This window comes from Zingiber officinale, chromosome 2B (genome assembly GCF_018446385.1).
Source record: "Zingiber officinale cultivar Zhangliang chromosome 2B, Zo_v1.1, whole genome shotgun sequence".
Taxonomy (NCBI): domain Eukaryota; kingdom Viridiplantae; phylum Streptophyta; class Magnoliopsida; order Zingiberales; family Zingiberaceae; genus Zingiber; species Zingiber officinale.
The window spans coordinates 15,796,943-15,811,369 of NC_055989.1; the positions used below are offsets into that span (position 1 = coordinate 15,796,943).

General features: G+C 35.4%; 2 protein-coding genes across 2 annotated transcripts; one reads left to right on the forward strand and one right to left on the reverse strand.

Annotated features, from left to right (window-relative positions):
- The first annotated feature begins 4,554 nt into the window (after window positions 1-4,554).
- On the forward strand, window positions 4,555-10,574 carry LOC122045394 (heparan-alpha-glucosaminide N-acetyltransferase-like). The gene is made up of 12 exons (XM_042605601.1): window positions 4,555-4,895; window positions 7,425-7,562; window positions 7,667-7,748; window positions 7,854-7,930; window positions 8,405-8,511; window positions 8,704-8,815; window positions 8,918-9,034; window positions 9,115-9,206; window positions 9,291-9,357; window positions 9,428-9,506; window positions 9,599-9,834; window positions 9,910-10,574. The coding sequence occupies exons 1-12, from the start codon at window positions 4,572-4,574 to the stop codon at window positions 9,931-9,933; spliced, it is 1,455 nt and encodes a 484-aa protein (XP_042461535.1). The 5' UTR covers window positions 4,555-4,571; the 3' UTR covers window positions 9,934-10,574.
- Window positions 10,575-11,628: 1,054 nt separating this feature from the next.
- Window positions 11,629-12,857, reverse strand: LOC122045395 (probable BOI-related E3 ubiquitin-protein ligase 3). Its single transcript, XM_042605602.1, has 2 exons — window positions 12,305-12,857; window positions 11,629-12,239 (listed from the first exon to the last, which is right to left on the reverse strand). Exons 1-2 carry the CDS (start codon window positions 12,704-12,706, stop codon window positions 11,712-11,714), a joined length of 930 nt encoding a protein of 309 aa, XP_042461536.1. The 5' UTR covers window positions 12,707-12,857; the 3' UTR covers window positions 11,629-11,711.
- Window positions 12,858-14,427: the final 1,570 nt, after the last annotated feature.

A 14,427-nucleotide genomic window follows, 5' to 3' on the forward strand; every position in this document is an offset into this window, starting at 1 on the left:
TATATTATCAAAAATAATGTATTTTTCTCATTTGCATTCTTTCAACTAATGGTACAATCTCTAATATAAGATTATAGTAAAAAATAATTATATTTATTTATGATGTCTCTCATCTGTATCTAGATTATATATATAAAAAAAAATATAGAGTCCAATTGTCACACAACAACAGTGGAATCATAACTTATGATGTTGGTGATTTAACTGTCAGTGTTAATGTTTTATATAGTTTTTATGTTTTTTTAATCACACTTTCTTTTTGATTTGATAGAATTCAGATCATTGTTATCCTATCAATTGACTTCATGGCCGACTTTAGGAGATCATTAAGGCTTATGTCTAGGCTCTTAATTGTTATTAGGATTCATTATTTTTAATGTATTAAATATTTAAAAATAAAAAAAATGGGTCCACATAATAAAAGATTATACAATCTCATTCTCTAAAAATTAGGATCATGAATATATTAAATATATTTTTATGTATATTTTTTTTAAGATAATAGAAAAGAATAAGATCCACGTAATTAAGTATTTGCACGATCTCAATCTATCTTCAAATTTTACAAAGATCTCATTAGTGTTCCAATGGATAAGTAATAAAGGGACTCTTTTTTTTTAAACAAATTAAATTTATTTTTAATTATGAATGTTATTTTGTAAAACTTAATCTATTTCTCTTCAATATCCCTGAATCATAACCTACTCTCATTATATTTCTCATTAGTTGGTGATGTTTTCTCTTTATCAATAAGAACATGAATTAGAAATTTTTTATCTTATCCCTACAGTGCAAAATAAAAATGCTAGTTTTTTTAAGTTTCTCCTCTTTCTCTTTTTCAACTCCCCCTTTATGTGCTTCTCTTGTTCATTAAGATTCGAGAAGAGAAACTCCACGTTTCCACCTAACACTAACATGCTGATCCGGTCGATGCTACGATGCTCCTTACTTGATTAAATTCAAATATTGATGCATTCATCCATATTGTGTCTGATTAAAATAAAAAATTTTATTATTTTTTAGCAATAACGAGTTAGATATCTTTGTCATTTCACTTCTTTGATAGATATTAAGTTTAACTTTTATTTAGATATATTTATAGCCATAAATTATTCGATTTTCTCTATCTTTATTCTATCATTTATAATTGTTCTGGTTTAAGTAATGAAAATATGATTTTTTTTTTTTTTTTCCTTTACCCCGTGCTTAAAAGGCTTCTATTTAGTTCTTGATAAATGGTAATGGTTGGTTTAGTCTCATTGTGATCTTTATTTTCTAAGGATTGTATACAGTTTTATCATTTTGTACATTATTTTTTATTTAATTATTTTTTTTATGCTTCGTCGATGACGATGAGTTGAGGGAGCATAATTTTTTTTATTGTTATCCTATTTCCTCAATTTTGTTTTTTTGTAAGGTTGTTCTGTCTATTTTTATTTAAATAATTAGACGTACTTCTCTCTTTCTTTATTTTAAAATAATTTTTAATACACTTATTTTTAGTTAAGTTAATTGCAAATTTATTATCTACTTAGGTGCATTATTATATCTAATAATAATATTTGATTTAATACAGTAAAATTTATATTTATCTGAATTAGGTTATTAAAATTTGAATATAAAAATTTGAATATAAAAATTTAATTAATAATTTTACATCTGAAAGTGAGAAAATTAAATTGTATATATTTTTAAAAAAATTATTATTTAAATATTGTTTTTATTGTTATCCTATTTTCTTAATCTTGTTTTTTTAAGGTTGTTCTGTCTATTTTTTATTTAATAATTAGACGTACTTCTCTCTTTCTTTATTTTTAAATAATTTTTAATACACTTATTTTTAGTTAAGTTAATTGTAAATTTATTATCTACTTAGGTGCATTATTATATCTAATAATAATATTCTATTTAATACCGAAAATTTATATTTATCTGAATTAGGTTATTAAAATTTGAATATAAAAATTTAATTAATAATTTTACATCTGAAAAGTGAGAAAATTAAATTATATACATTTTTTTTAAAAAATTATTATTTAATTTGTTAAAAAAAATTAATGCACTGTTTTCGATCAAGTCTAAATGAAAAAAAAAAATGCAGACTTTTTTTAAAAACAACATCAAAGGTTAAAAAAAAAAAAATCCACATAAGACTTCAAATAGGCTTAAGCTGACCCTCATTCACTTTTTCGTTGTTTTTAATAATTGATTAGTCGTCATATAATCATAGAGATAATATGGTCTCTATCTCCTATAAAATATGAAATAATGATGAGGTAAGAGTTACATGTTCAACTTAGAAGTCAAGACACAAGAAATATTACAATAGTTCTTCATGTGATACGAACCTAATGAATTATTTATAAATGAGAAGATGATCTAAATAGTTCTTGATACCTTGTTTAGAATTTTTATTATGGTAGCCGTTTATTAGTTATTTGATATTTTTTTTATAATTTTGGATTATTTAATACTTTGGGTAAAATTTACAACTATTTTTAAATTTTTTTTATCTATTATTATTTTATATAAACGATAGATAAAAGTAGTTCAGTCTTCGTGTTTTCGAACTTTAGCATTCAAATATATTTTTATCTGTAAGTCAATTAAAAATACTGACAAAATATATATTGATCGGTAAAATTTTTACCAATTAAATATATTAACTGGTAAACTTTTAAAATATTTATCAACTAATATATATTTAGTCAGTATTTTTTTAAAAAATATCAATCATTTATTTAAAAAAATTTATTAATCTAATATATATTTCATTATTTTTTTTTTAAAAAAAAATACTAGTCATTTGCTTGCTGGGTAATTAAAAAAAAAAAGACAGACTAAAATTATGGAGAAAGGATCCTCTTGTACACTTTGTAATTACAGTCGAAATCTGATTGAAATTCTATCATAATTGATTATAATTCTTTTCTGAGTTCACATTCCCACTAAGTTATAATTTTGGGTTGAATCAAACGATCGAAGGCCATCGGTGATTGACGAACTGTATGGTGTTAGCAGGAGATGACTTATTTATAGTTGCTGGCCTCTGGTCATTTGATTAAATCTAAAATTATAATTTAGATGGAAAGATGAATCTAACAAGAAATTGTAATTAACTATGATCAATCTCAATCGGAATCTGAATGTAATTAGGAAGCGGACAAAGAAAAAACGATCTTGTGCTCAAACAAGATCAAATAATGATAGGGGATTCATATTTATTGACCAAGGATTATTCGTAATTTTTTTTACCGATAATCATTATTACAAATAAAAAAATAATAAGAACCAATCATTTATTTTTATTGGTAAACTTTTCTTTTCTCCAATGGATGCCACAAAACTTTACATTGGTTCAACAGACGCATCACTAATCAATTTTGGTGGTCGGTAGTTTTGTCTGGAGTAATTTTAATTAATGTGTGTCTTGTTATTTTTCATTGAAAATATAATCTTTTAAAAGTTTAAATATTAAAATATAAACCTTATAGTCAAATATTACCATTTTGATCATTTATGTTCTAAGATCATTTCACTTGTCTAATAGCTCACTTGGTTTTTTTTTCACTTATTTTATAATTAATTTTAGATAATTTTTTTGGGTGCATTTTACTGTTTAATAATACTATTCCTTGGAACATTTTCCCTAAGGTAAATTGGATACTTTTTTGTATTTTGTGATGATCTGAATTAACAATTAATGCAAACCTAATATAGTAAATTTCATTTAAATAAATAATTAGATAAGCAATCACTTTTCAATTTAATTAACACTAGAACAATTTTGATTAAAATTATTTTATATTATAATCACTTTAGCTAAAACAACTATGATATTAATATTTCAAAATTGTTACACTATATAATATTACACCAATCAAGTAAAAAAATATAAATTGAGAATAAAATTAACAAATATTTTTAAATAACATCCACTCAGTTGATAAGCACGTGCCAAATTTTACAAACTATTCATATTCTTTAATTCCAACGACACAAGGAATATATTCCAACATCAACATTACAAATATCGACGTGGACGAAGTCCCATCGCTCCACGTTGGGGCTCCTCGACGGTAGATCTATTACCTGCACGAGGAATACTATTCTTGATTAATGATTTTTATTTCGTTTTATTCATAAATTTTTCCAATTGCATATATTCCTCATAGTGTTCTGTCATATTAAAAATATTCTATCTATAATTTTTTATTTTAAATATTCTTTTATTCTCGATTTAACTTCTAAAGTTGAACCTACAGTATTTCTTTAAATAACAATAGTAAACGATGATTATATTTTTCACCATTCATTCCATATAAATTATAGGGATTCATTTATAGTCGACTAAATTAATATATGTCTGCCGATAATAAATGAAAATACTTTGAGTGAATCATAAAGTAATTTAAATAAGAAAAATTAGAGTGATAGGAATAAATAAATAAATAAGATATGTGTATTTTTTATTTTTGGATATAATAATAATAATAATTATTATTATTATTATTATACTCTTCGCCCGCTTCCTGTCCTTTAAAAAGCGAGCGTTGCGGAGCGGTAGGAAGATGGAGGGAAGCCATCGTGCCGGTCCACGAATCGCAATAAAACGAGCGGTTCGCAGCACCCGACCCACCCGCATTCCTCCGCATCGGGATCAGATCCAGAACATGGCGGTGTACGAGCTCATCAAGGCCGCCGACGAAGGAAGCGCCGCCTCCGCCGCCGCCGATCCAAACCACAAAGCCCTCTCCCTCGCCGTCGACAGTCAGAGGGACCTGGAAAACGGCGCCGGAGAAGGCGTCGTGCCGCCGGGTAAGGCCGAGTCCCCGGCTCTGAAGCGCGCGCCGCGACTCGTGTCGCTCGATGTCTTCCGAGGCCTCACCGTCGCGGTACGCACGCTCGGCCCGCCTCAGTTTAATTTTCCGGACCTGTCCTGATCGCCGTTACTTTCTAAAGATTCTTATTTATTTTCTCTCTTTTTTGGCAATGCATCGATCTTAGTTTTGCTTATGGTTACTCTGGTTCATTAAATCCATCGCCATCGATTATATTATTCTAAGTGGGTGGACATCGTTTGCGCATCTAGTTCAGCTAAACTTTGTCGAAAAGTTCTGTGCTCCCTTGCGTGATTCTGAATTCATTTGCTTACCACGGAAATAAAGGGCTCAGTTCTTACTCTTGCGAGTTAATGCGGGCAAATGCTTGCATTCTTCTTATTTTGCCTTTTAAAATAAAAAAAGTTTACAAGATAGATCTGCTAGTGGGCGATCCAACAATGCACGCAATTATATAAATTATATATGGCACAAACCTCCCATAATACAAGACCATTATTGTATTGCGACAAAAAAATAAACAAAGAAGAGTTGGGCAATATTTTAAAGTTCTTTAGTTGTCGTATATAATTAGACTTTTTTGGGGTCAAAATATACTTGACGAATTTTTTTGGAGGTGGTGTATACTTGACGAGTTTATTCATGTCCATGTTGCTCTATTCAGTGAAGGGTGGCACTATCCTCCATTATCTGTGGTCGTAATCTTTAGCTAGTTACATAACAATTAGCAGAAAACACATTGGATTATTAGGCCACTAATTCTTTTCCAATTTCTCCCTCCAAAACACATACTTTGACATCCTCCAAACACATACTCAGTGACTGGTGACTTCATTTCTCTCACAAGATAGGCAATTGTTGGCAGTTTCAGACATTGCAATCGCTTCAGGTAATTTCTGGGACAGAGTAATTGCACCTTGAGTTAAGAGGGGGAATCAAGTTGCTGTCACAGAGAGGTGGGTGAGCAGACAGTAGAGTAGAGAAGTAGGTCATGAGTGCCTAAATGCCAGCTTTAAAGAATCTCAGTGTCTTGGCACTCATGGTGCCATTTGTTGTTTAGCCTCTTAACCCTTGTTTAATTTTCATTCACTGCATTCTACCCAAGTTTTCTAGCGGTTTTTAATTACATAATAGTCAATTAAGTTTCGTTAACACAAATATCAGTTGATGCGTGGCGTGGCACACACGTCTATACCATGTATAGTTATTAAGGTCGGTGCTTCCCCCACTTAAGTTCCTTCTTTTTTGTTTTTAATATGATATTTATGACTTTTTTAGCACAATTTGTGCAAGGTAGGTATTAATGGAGGATAGCTTCACTGAGGCAATTAGTTTCTTTTGTCAGAAGCCTGCAGTGTCTGTGTGCTAATTAAAAATGGAAGTATTTTGTTCAATCAAAATTTATATGGTTACTCTTTGCCTCTTCTGTACTAGATGTATGCCTAATCTAATAGATATTGTTGCTTTTACGGGTCTGTATCACCTAAAATAAAATTTGTATTCGGAAAATAAACACACAATTGACCAAAAAAATTAGGGTTTAGTGCATTGGAAATCAGTGATAAAATTAAAAAACACAACAGTTGGTTTACTTGGCAACCTGAGGTCATTCCATCCAGTCTTGTTGAATTGCTTGGGCAGATTGTATGCTGTTACAGATGGAAAAATTGGAAACCAGTGGGATGACCAGTTCAAAACCTGGTCTTGTTTGGAAGCTTTTGCGAATAGGTTTTTGCTTAAATTGGTGCTTGAAATGGGATTTGGGAACACAATTTACTTTTTGTGAGAGAGGTCTGTCCCTGCTCCAAGTTGAACTGGTTTGTAAACTTATTTGGGCAGATTCGATAGGATTTTGACAATTTCCATGTATATAAGTGAAATTACCGGTGTGAAATTTGCTTAGTGCATTACAACTAACTATGTTTAGAATATGGGGTATACATCACCAGCATTGTGCTTGAGCTTTTCAGGCATTAGCTTTCTAAAAAAGAATTCGATATCCAAAAAACAAATTCAGGGTTAACCCTGAAAATTGGCCAGAACTATTTTCTGAATCTTGAAGAAACTGAAAATTTATGCAGTCAATGTCTGAAAGAACCTGATCTAGATTTCCGGATCCATCTCCTAGGCTTACAAGGGATACCAAAATTGACGGACAGTATTACCTTTTTCTATTATTTTATTTTTCTTATTAACAAGGGACAATATTTTTTTTCTTATGCTGAACTTTGAGTTCAAAAGATGAAAACAAACTAAATTCTTGAATCAAATAGGAGGCACTTCTAAGCTTTACATTGATTCAATTGTATTGACATATACTAAACCTTCAGATCTTTATAAGTTTCTTGTGTAAATCAGAGCAAATAAACCATTCAAGTATACAGAGGCATGAAAATGGCTAGATGTATATCCTACACAGATGGATAATTTATTTTGCAATTGATGACGATTTTCATATCAATGAAAATCACATATAGTATGCCTTAATGTACTTTCTTTTTCTTTATTTCTTTAGAGTGACATTGAGTATGATTTTTAGCAATGTCGTGTTCTTTCCTCTAAACTGTTTATATGTTGTTCTAGCTCATGATCTTTGTAGACAACGTGGGTTCATATTTCCCTGCTATCAACCACTCTCCCTGGGATGGTGTAGCCCTTGCTGATTTTGTGATGCCACTTTTCTTATTTATAGTTGGAGTGGCTCTTGCATTGACTTATAAGGTTTGGTAATTGAATTTCTGAGTTCAAACAATCTTTAAGATTATAATGAATGTGTTTATTTAGTTCAGCTCAAAAGAATGACTTATTTTACAATTCCTGCTCAGAGAATCTCAAACAAAGCCATGGCAACCCAAAAAGCAGTACTTCGAGCAATGAAGCTCTTTTTTGTTGGTCTTGTAGTTCAAGGTATGCAACTTGCTATTTTAGACTACTCTAAAATAAAGGACTGTCATATGAGGAAAATTGTTCTCTTCACTTATCGTACTTCTTAACTTGATATTAATCTGTCAGGTGGCTATTTCCATGGTCTTTATGATTTAACATATGGAGTTGATATTTTGAGAATACGATGGATGGGTATCTTACAGGTAGGTATCCAGTATTATGATCATATAGCAATAAAGTTAGTAAAAATGTTTTCCCAAGTTGTGAAGTACAATCAAAGCAAACAATAGATTGATAATGGACAATTTGTAGCTTCAAAGTGAAGCTGTAAAAGAGACAAGAAAAAAATACTGGATAGCTTTTCATATCTAGCTTTTCATCTAGATGACCGTTTTTATAAGTGGAACAAGAAATGAAGAGTCACATTGAGATTAAGGTATGCAACATATTTTCAAAAATCTATAAACTACAAAAACATGCACATATATAGTTAGATTATTGCTGAGGATGCCACCATCAATATCGTAATCTATGAGAGTCCAACCTACCCGCTAACATGATGCCAAAGATTACGTAAACCATGTTGAAATTACAATATGGAGTAGTTGATTTTTGACTTAGTCATAATGCCTTCAGAGGGTAGTTAATCAAATCAAGTGTGTTTTTTCTTCTTACAGAGAATAGCAATAGCATATCTGTTAGCTGCAATATCTGAAATCTGGCTTAGAGTTGATCAAGATGTGGAGTCTGGATATTCCTTGGTCCGACGATACCGATTGCAACTGTAAATATCTCTCTTCTTGTTGGATATTATTCTGTAAGTGTGTATGATGAATGTTAGATTCCTCCCGCGTCATATAGACTAATTCAACTTGGTTTCATAAATTTAAAGGATCAGCACTCAGAAAAGGCTAGAAAAAAAAATCTATTTAGCAAATTCTAATTGCCTGATACTTGTTGGCATACTTCCATATAGGTTGGTGGGTCTTGCCCTAACATCCATTTACATGGTTCTTCTTTATGGTCTATATGTTCCTGATTGGGAGTATCAGATATCTGTGACTGGCTCCACATTGAGGACCTTCTCAGTAAAATCAATATCTCTCATCACATACTCTGCTTGCTTGATGCTTAATTACTTGGTCATATCTATCATAATTTTGTCGATGAATTCTTAACACTCATTGTAGGTTAAATGTGGTATGAGAGGTGACACAGGACCTGCTTGCAATTCTGCTGGCATGATTGACCGCAGAGTCTTTGGCATCCAACATCTACACAGACGCCCTGTGTATGAAAGAACTGAGGTATTATATACACTGATTTTACATTAACTGATCCCTTGAATTTGTGCTACATCATGACCTATTAATTTACTCTTCTTCAGCAATGCAGTATAAACTCACCAGCTAGTGGTCCTCTTCCACCTGATGCTCCTTCATGGTGCCAAGCTCCTTTTGATCCCGAAGGATTACTCAGGTTCGCTATTCCACGCTTTACTACCGTTTCTCAGTTCTATTTGCTTTGTTCAGGATGCTAAATGTTAACTAGTTGGTGTTGCAGTTCTATGATGGCAATTGTCACTTGCTTGATTGGATTGCAATTTGGGCATGTTATCATACACTTTGAGGTATTGGGAATTTGATCTTTATTCGCTATCCGTTGTATTTGCATACGTCATAATGCTGAACAAACTGCAGGATCACAAGGAGAGGATCGTGCAGTGGATGATTCCTTCCTTTTGTCTATTAGCACTAGCCTTTTCATTGGATTTCTTTGGTACTCACAAGATTGCCTTTCGCTCTCTGTCGTGCCAATTTGATTTTCGAGTCGCTTGGATGTCTAAACGGAGATGGTAATTTTTGGTGTAGGAATGCATCTGAACAAGGCTTTATACACGCCGAGTTACACCTGCATCACTGCTGGGGCTGCTGGGGTCATGTTTACTGGAGTATATGTGCTGGTCGACGTCTATGGCTACAGGAAGCCAACCTTGGCCATAGAATGGCTGGGGACGCATGCACTCATGGTCTACATTCTAGTAGGTTGCAACATCTTCCCTTTATTTATCCAGGGGTTCTACTTGAGGGAACCTGAGAACAATATCGTAAGTAAACAAAATCTAACAAATATGCCCCTCCCTTTTGCTATAGATTTTACTGATTTCTTATTCTTATCACAGTTGAAGAGCATTGGTGTTTCCTAAACATCGTCTATGAGGACTTTTGGGCCACTCTCCTTACATTGGACGTAGTGAAGCTCTTCTTGTATTTCTATCAAGCATTAATTTTATGTTGCACTTCAATGAATCTAATTATACAAGAACTACTAACATGCCAAAATAATATAGGAAAGAGTTGTCTAGATCAAAACAGTGTTGTGTTGATCACAGTTTAAACATGTTAAAAGGCACGAATGCATTATGCAATCCATGCCGAGGAACGCGTTAACTTTTTACTAGCTCCCTCTACTTTCCTTCACTTCCTGCCAGTGCACCACTGACGATGGTCCATGGCCCAGGGCCCCAGGCCATGTGATGAACCAGTGAACCACCACCTATTATCTTAACTTCTTCCTTTAATTCAATACCATTTCACTGTGTGAGAATTGAGATGAAGACAAAACCCTTGGGAGTTTTTGCACGGTAGCTAGAGTGGATGGGGCCACTCAGACAGCTGAGGTTGTCTCAAACTCAACACGGATGGATTTGTCGACTTGACCGGCTGCCTCTTCCTTTTGTAAGTCTTCTCTTCTTCTTTTGTAGCTTGTAGCTTTTGCCGAGTGTTTTGTTCACGTTACCGATCGACGTCATATTAATGATATTTGAAAACCTTTTTTCGTGAATAAAAGAGAACACCTTTTTCTTCACGTCACAAAGTCCGCGAGCCTGTTTTAGTTGTCCCCATCTAGAACCACTTTAATTCATTCATTAGTTTTCTGTCTCGCACTGTGTCAGTCCCAACGACAACGTACGCAAGGGAGTGAGGGAGGGGAGCCGTGTGGATCAGCCATGACTACGCGATGAGAATTCTTGTTCTTGTCGCGTTGTCTTTCGTCGTGTTGCTTTTCTCTTTGAACAAACTTTTAGAATATGATCGACTCGTGAATGGTGATGCATTGGAATTGACAAGGTTTGTTTCTTGGTCTACTTTAATGGTTATTAGGTAAATTAAGACGTCTTTCATATTTTATTCTCCCGATTACATGTGGTTAAATGGTGGGAGGAATTTTTTTTTGAGAAAATTTGGAACAAACACTAGAAAAGAATAGTAGATCTTTCTAATTAACATTAAAAATCATTAGTTTATCGATTGACATTTTTAATATGCCTATGATATCTCAAATCCCATCTAATTCCCCTTTCAGTGTTCACACTTTGACCATCTTATATGCCACTGAACCTAGTGGTGTTATATAACGTGTGAAAGTAAAACATCATTCTTTTGTTTTTTAGTTAGTTAGTACCAAATAACTAAAAAAATCGTTAGTACCAAATAACTAAAAAAAAAATAACTAAAAAAAAAATAACTAAAAAAAAATCTAAAAATGCTAGTAGTGAAGTCTAATATCCCAAACTTATTATTCCACTAGAAAAAAATATCATGCTCCATATTTTAGAATCGATTCATCGACACTTAGCTGGGATGCTAGAATATCACCATAAATATAAGTGCGAAGGAGCATTTTGACAATTTGATGCAGTATTTAATAATTTATAAAATTGAATGGAGTAAAAAAAAAACCAAATAAATGGTGGGAAGGCAGGGTTTGGCACCTACCGTTTGAATGCGTTCCGTGCTGACCGCACTGTACAATAGTCAACCTTTTGACTGATATTAAGATCGCAAGGACCATTTCACACATTCATACTATTCGTGGCTAATTAATTGTGGATCAGGAATAACAAATATACCATTATGTCCATTAATTAAAATTCAAAATACACCATGAACAAATAATTATATATATATATATATATATTTTTCACGACGTGGATACCTGAAGCGAGGCGTTCTTGTCGGATCCACACACGGGGCACGTGCGAATCTCGGCCTCGCAGTCTCGGCACGAGCAGAGGTGGCGGCAAGGAAGCAGCAGGACGGAGGCCTCCTCCCGCCGGCACGACCTGCACCACTTCCTGGAGGCGTCCGGAAATGCTGCGCGGTATCTTTCCGGGCTCGTCGACTGGGCGTCCTCCACCTCCTCCTCCTCGGTGTCGCCGTACCCTTCCTTAGCCCGCGCGGCGGCGGCGTTCTGGAGCAGGACCTGGTCGAGGCTGGCGCGGAGGCTGGCGGCGACGGCCTCGCTTTTCTCGGCAACGCTGAGCCACGCCTGCCTCTCCGTGCTCGCCTGCCGAACCCACTCCTCGAGCTCCGCGTTCCGCCGCCGCGCCTTCTCCAGCTCCGCTTCCTTCTCCCGGAGGCGCTTCGCGGCCCTCCGTTCCACTCCCCAAATCAGGGCCCTGTAATGCCTCTTCCTCGCCTCCTCCAACCCACTCCTCATTCGTTCCGTCTGCACGCGCAGACATCGATTTAACCAACGGAGGAAGAAACAGAGGACGGAGATGAATTCGTTACCTCGAGACGCAGAAGGGCGTCGATCTCCGTATTTTGCTGGCAGAGAAGAGTGGCAAGGTCTTGCGAGAGAGGAGCTTCGGCGGGGCGGCCGCTGGTGGAAGTGTAAAGGCTACGGAAGCCAGCAGCCTCCGAGGAGGCGTCGCCGAGGAATTGACTGCCGCCGTCGAGATGGCTACTTGTCGGCTCCTCCTCTCGCGCCCGTTTCGCCCTCGTGCCGGAGCCGTTGCCGGTGAGCTCGCTGCGCGGGGGGTCGCTAAGGCCGACGGCGACATTGTCGCGGACGCCTAGCAGGCGGCGCAACTCCTCCACCATCAGCAGCTCCTCCATCGCAGCGCCGCCGCCGAACTCCGCCGGGAAGGAGGAGAAATTGGAGGGAAGCTGCTGCTGGGCCTGCATCGCCATGAATGATCACCAGATCGATCGATACGGGCAAAAATGGCTCGATTAATTGCAGGATCGACGAGATAGAATCTCAATCATAAACACGAATCGGCAGCCGCACGTTGCGGATATAAACGAAGAGGACGCGTGGGGCGTGGCTGTGAAGCCATCAAAGAAGAACAAGCCACGCGGACGCACATTAACTCTTTTTATCTTTTAAATCAATAATAATAATAATAATAATTTATTAATTATCAAATCCATCAATCAATCGGTCGGAACGATGCATGAATTCTTCCTTTCTCTCTCTCTCTCTCTCTACAGAAAAGTTCAACGGAAATACGTCGGAGAAAATGCCGAGAAAACGTTGCTTCTTGTCGGATTCGACCGGGTTGATTTAGACAGAAATGCTCGTCTGCTACTGCGGTTTACTCGTCACGCCATCAATTAATTAATTAATTAATTAAAGAGACGACGCCAAGATAGAAAGATTGTGTATATATATATGTAAATATAATGACGGCACGTCCACGTCGCTTCGCCGGCGACGGTACCTTGGCCACCACGGACACGTGGCGGTCAGCGCGACCCTTCCGGCATCCGGTGGTGGGTGGCGCTGATTTCATCGCGTACGTTTACTGCTTCCTTGTAATTCCCTTTCGTTTTTTTTTAAAAAAAAATCATTTTTATTTATTTTTATTCACAGTGACGTACCTATCTGTGGCGTGCCATGAATTCATGTGTGTTATCAGATCGGTGGGGACAGATTTGGGAGGCGTTGAAATAAATTAGAAAAAAGAAAATTCCTCATCTGGACGGCTCCTGATGATCTCTTCTGGAAGAGAGAGAAATTATAGAGACTTCGAAATAAATGAGTCGATATAGATGTCCGGGTGAAGTGTTCCTGCGTCCTTGAAAAGATCGACTGTGCCTCTGCCGTCGATAAAAAACAGAGGGGAAAAAAAACTCAAATTATATTTTTTTTTTTCATTTACTAAATTAGTGGGTAATTATTACTTTTGTCTATAGAACACGTTTTGTGGATAGTAAAATAATAATCATCATGTCCGAATGCTGACTCAGGCGATTGATAAAAATATTGACGGAGAGAAGACTTAAGCTAGAATGTGAAGATGCATGGTGACTTTGAATCTTCGCGCGAGATAAGAAAAGATAAACGAAAATAATATTCATGAGTCTATGCATATCATAGAGAGAGCACACGAGAATGTTAATACAAAAATCAGAAAGAGGTCCTCTGTACAAGTACTACAACACTCAAATTAGGAATGGAGCAGAATGAAAAGTGTGACAAAAAGAAGATGAAGAATAATAGTAGATGTATGTATCTATGTGTATCTAGTTAATAGAGAGCATCTTATTTTTATACTGTCTCTCATAATCTTCTCAGTAATGAGGCGTCAAAGAATATTTGATGTTAGAGTATGTCGGGTGATGGAAAATATATGAAAGACTTCCATTAGATAGAGAAAGGTTATGTGGTATGTATGTAGTAGAGTATCAGAATATTCTTTGATGAATAGTTGTTATTATCTGATAGATGATTATAATTCTCTGACAGTGTTATCTTCGGGTGATAGTCCGATTAGCACTGGAGTCAACTAAGTGTATATTGGGAAGCCACGCTCCTAAGGAGCAAGGAGCTGAGTCCTGGAGCTCTGATCGGTGTTAGGGCCAATCGGGAGTGGACTAGAGGCTGTGCTCATAAGAAGTGAGGGACT

Coding starts and splice junctions, on each gene's coding strand:
- LOC122045394 (XM_042605601.1), top strand. CDS start 4,572: ATGGAGGGAAGCCATCGTGCCGGTCCACGAATCGCAATAAAACGAGCG. Junction 7,749..7,853: donor TGTTGGTCTTGTAGTTCAAG/GTATGCAACTTG, acceptor TTAATCTGTCAG/GTGGCTATTTCCATGGTCTT. Junction 9,358..9,427: donor ATGTTATCATACACTTTGAG/GTATTGGGAATT, acceptor AACAAACTGCAG/GATCACAAGGAGAGGATCGT.
- LOC122045395 (XM_042605602.1), bottom strand. CDS start 12,706: ATGGCGATGCAGGCCCAGCAGCAGCTTCCCTCCAATTTCTCCTCCTTC. Junction 12,240..12,304: donor ACGCCCTTCTGCGTCTCGAG/GTAACGAATTCA, acceptor CTGCGCGTGCAG/ACGGAACGAATGAGGAGTGG.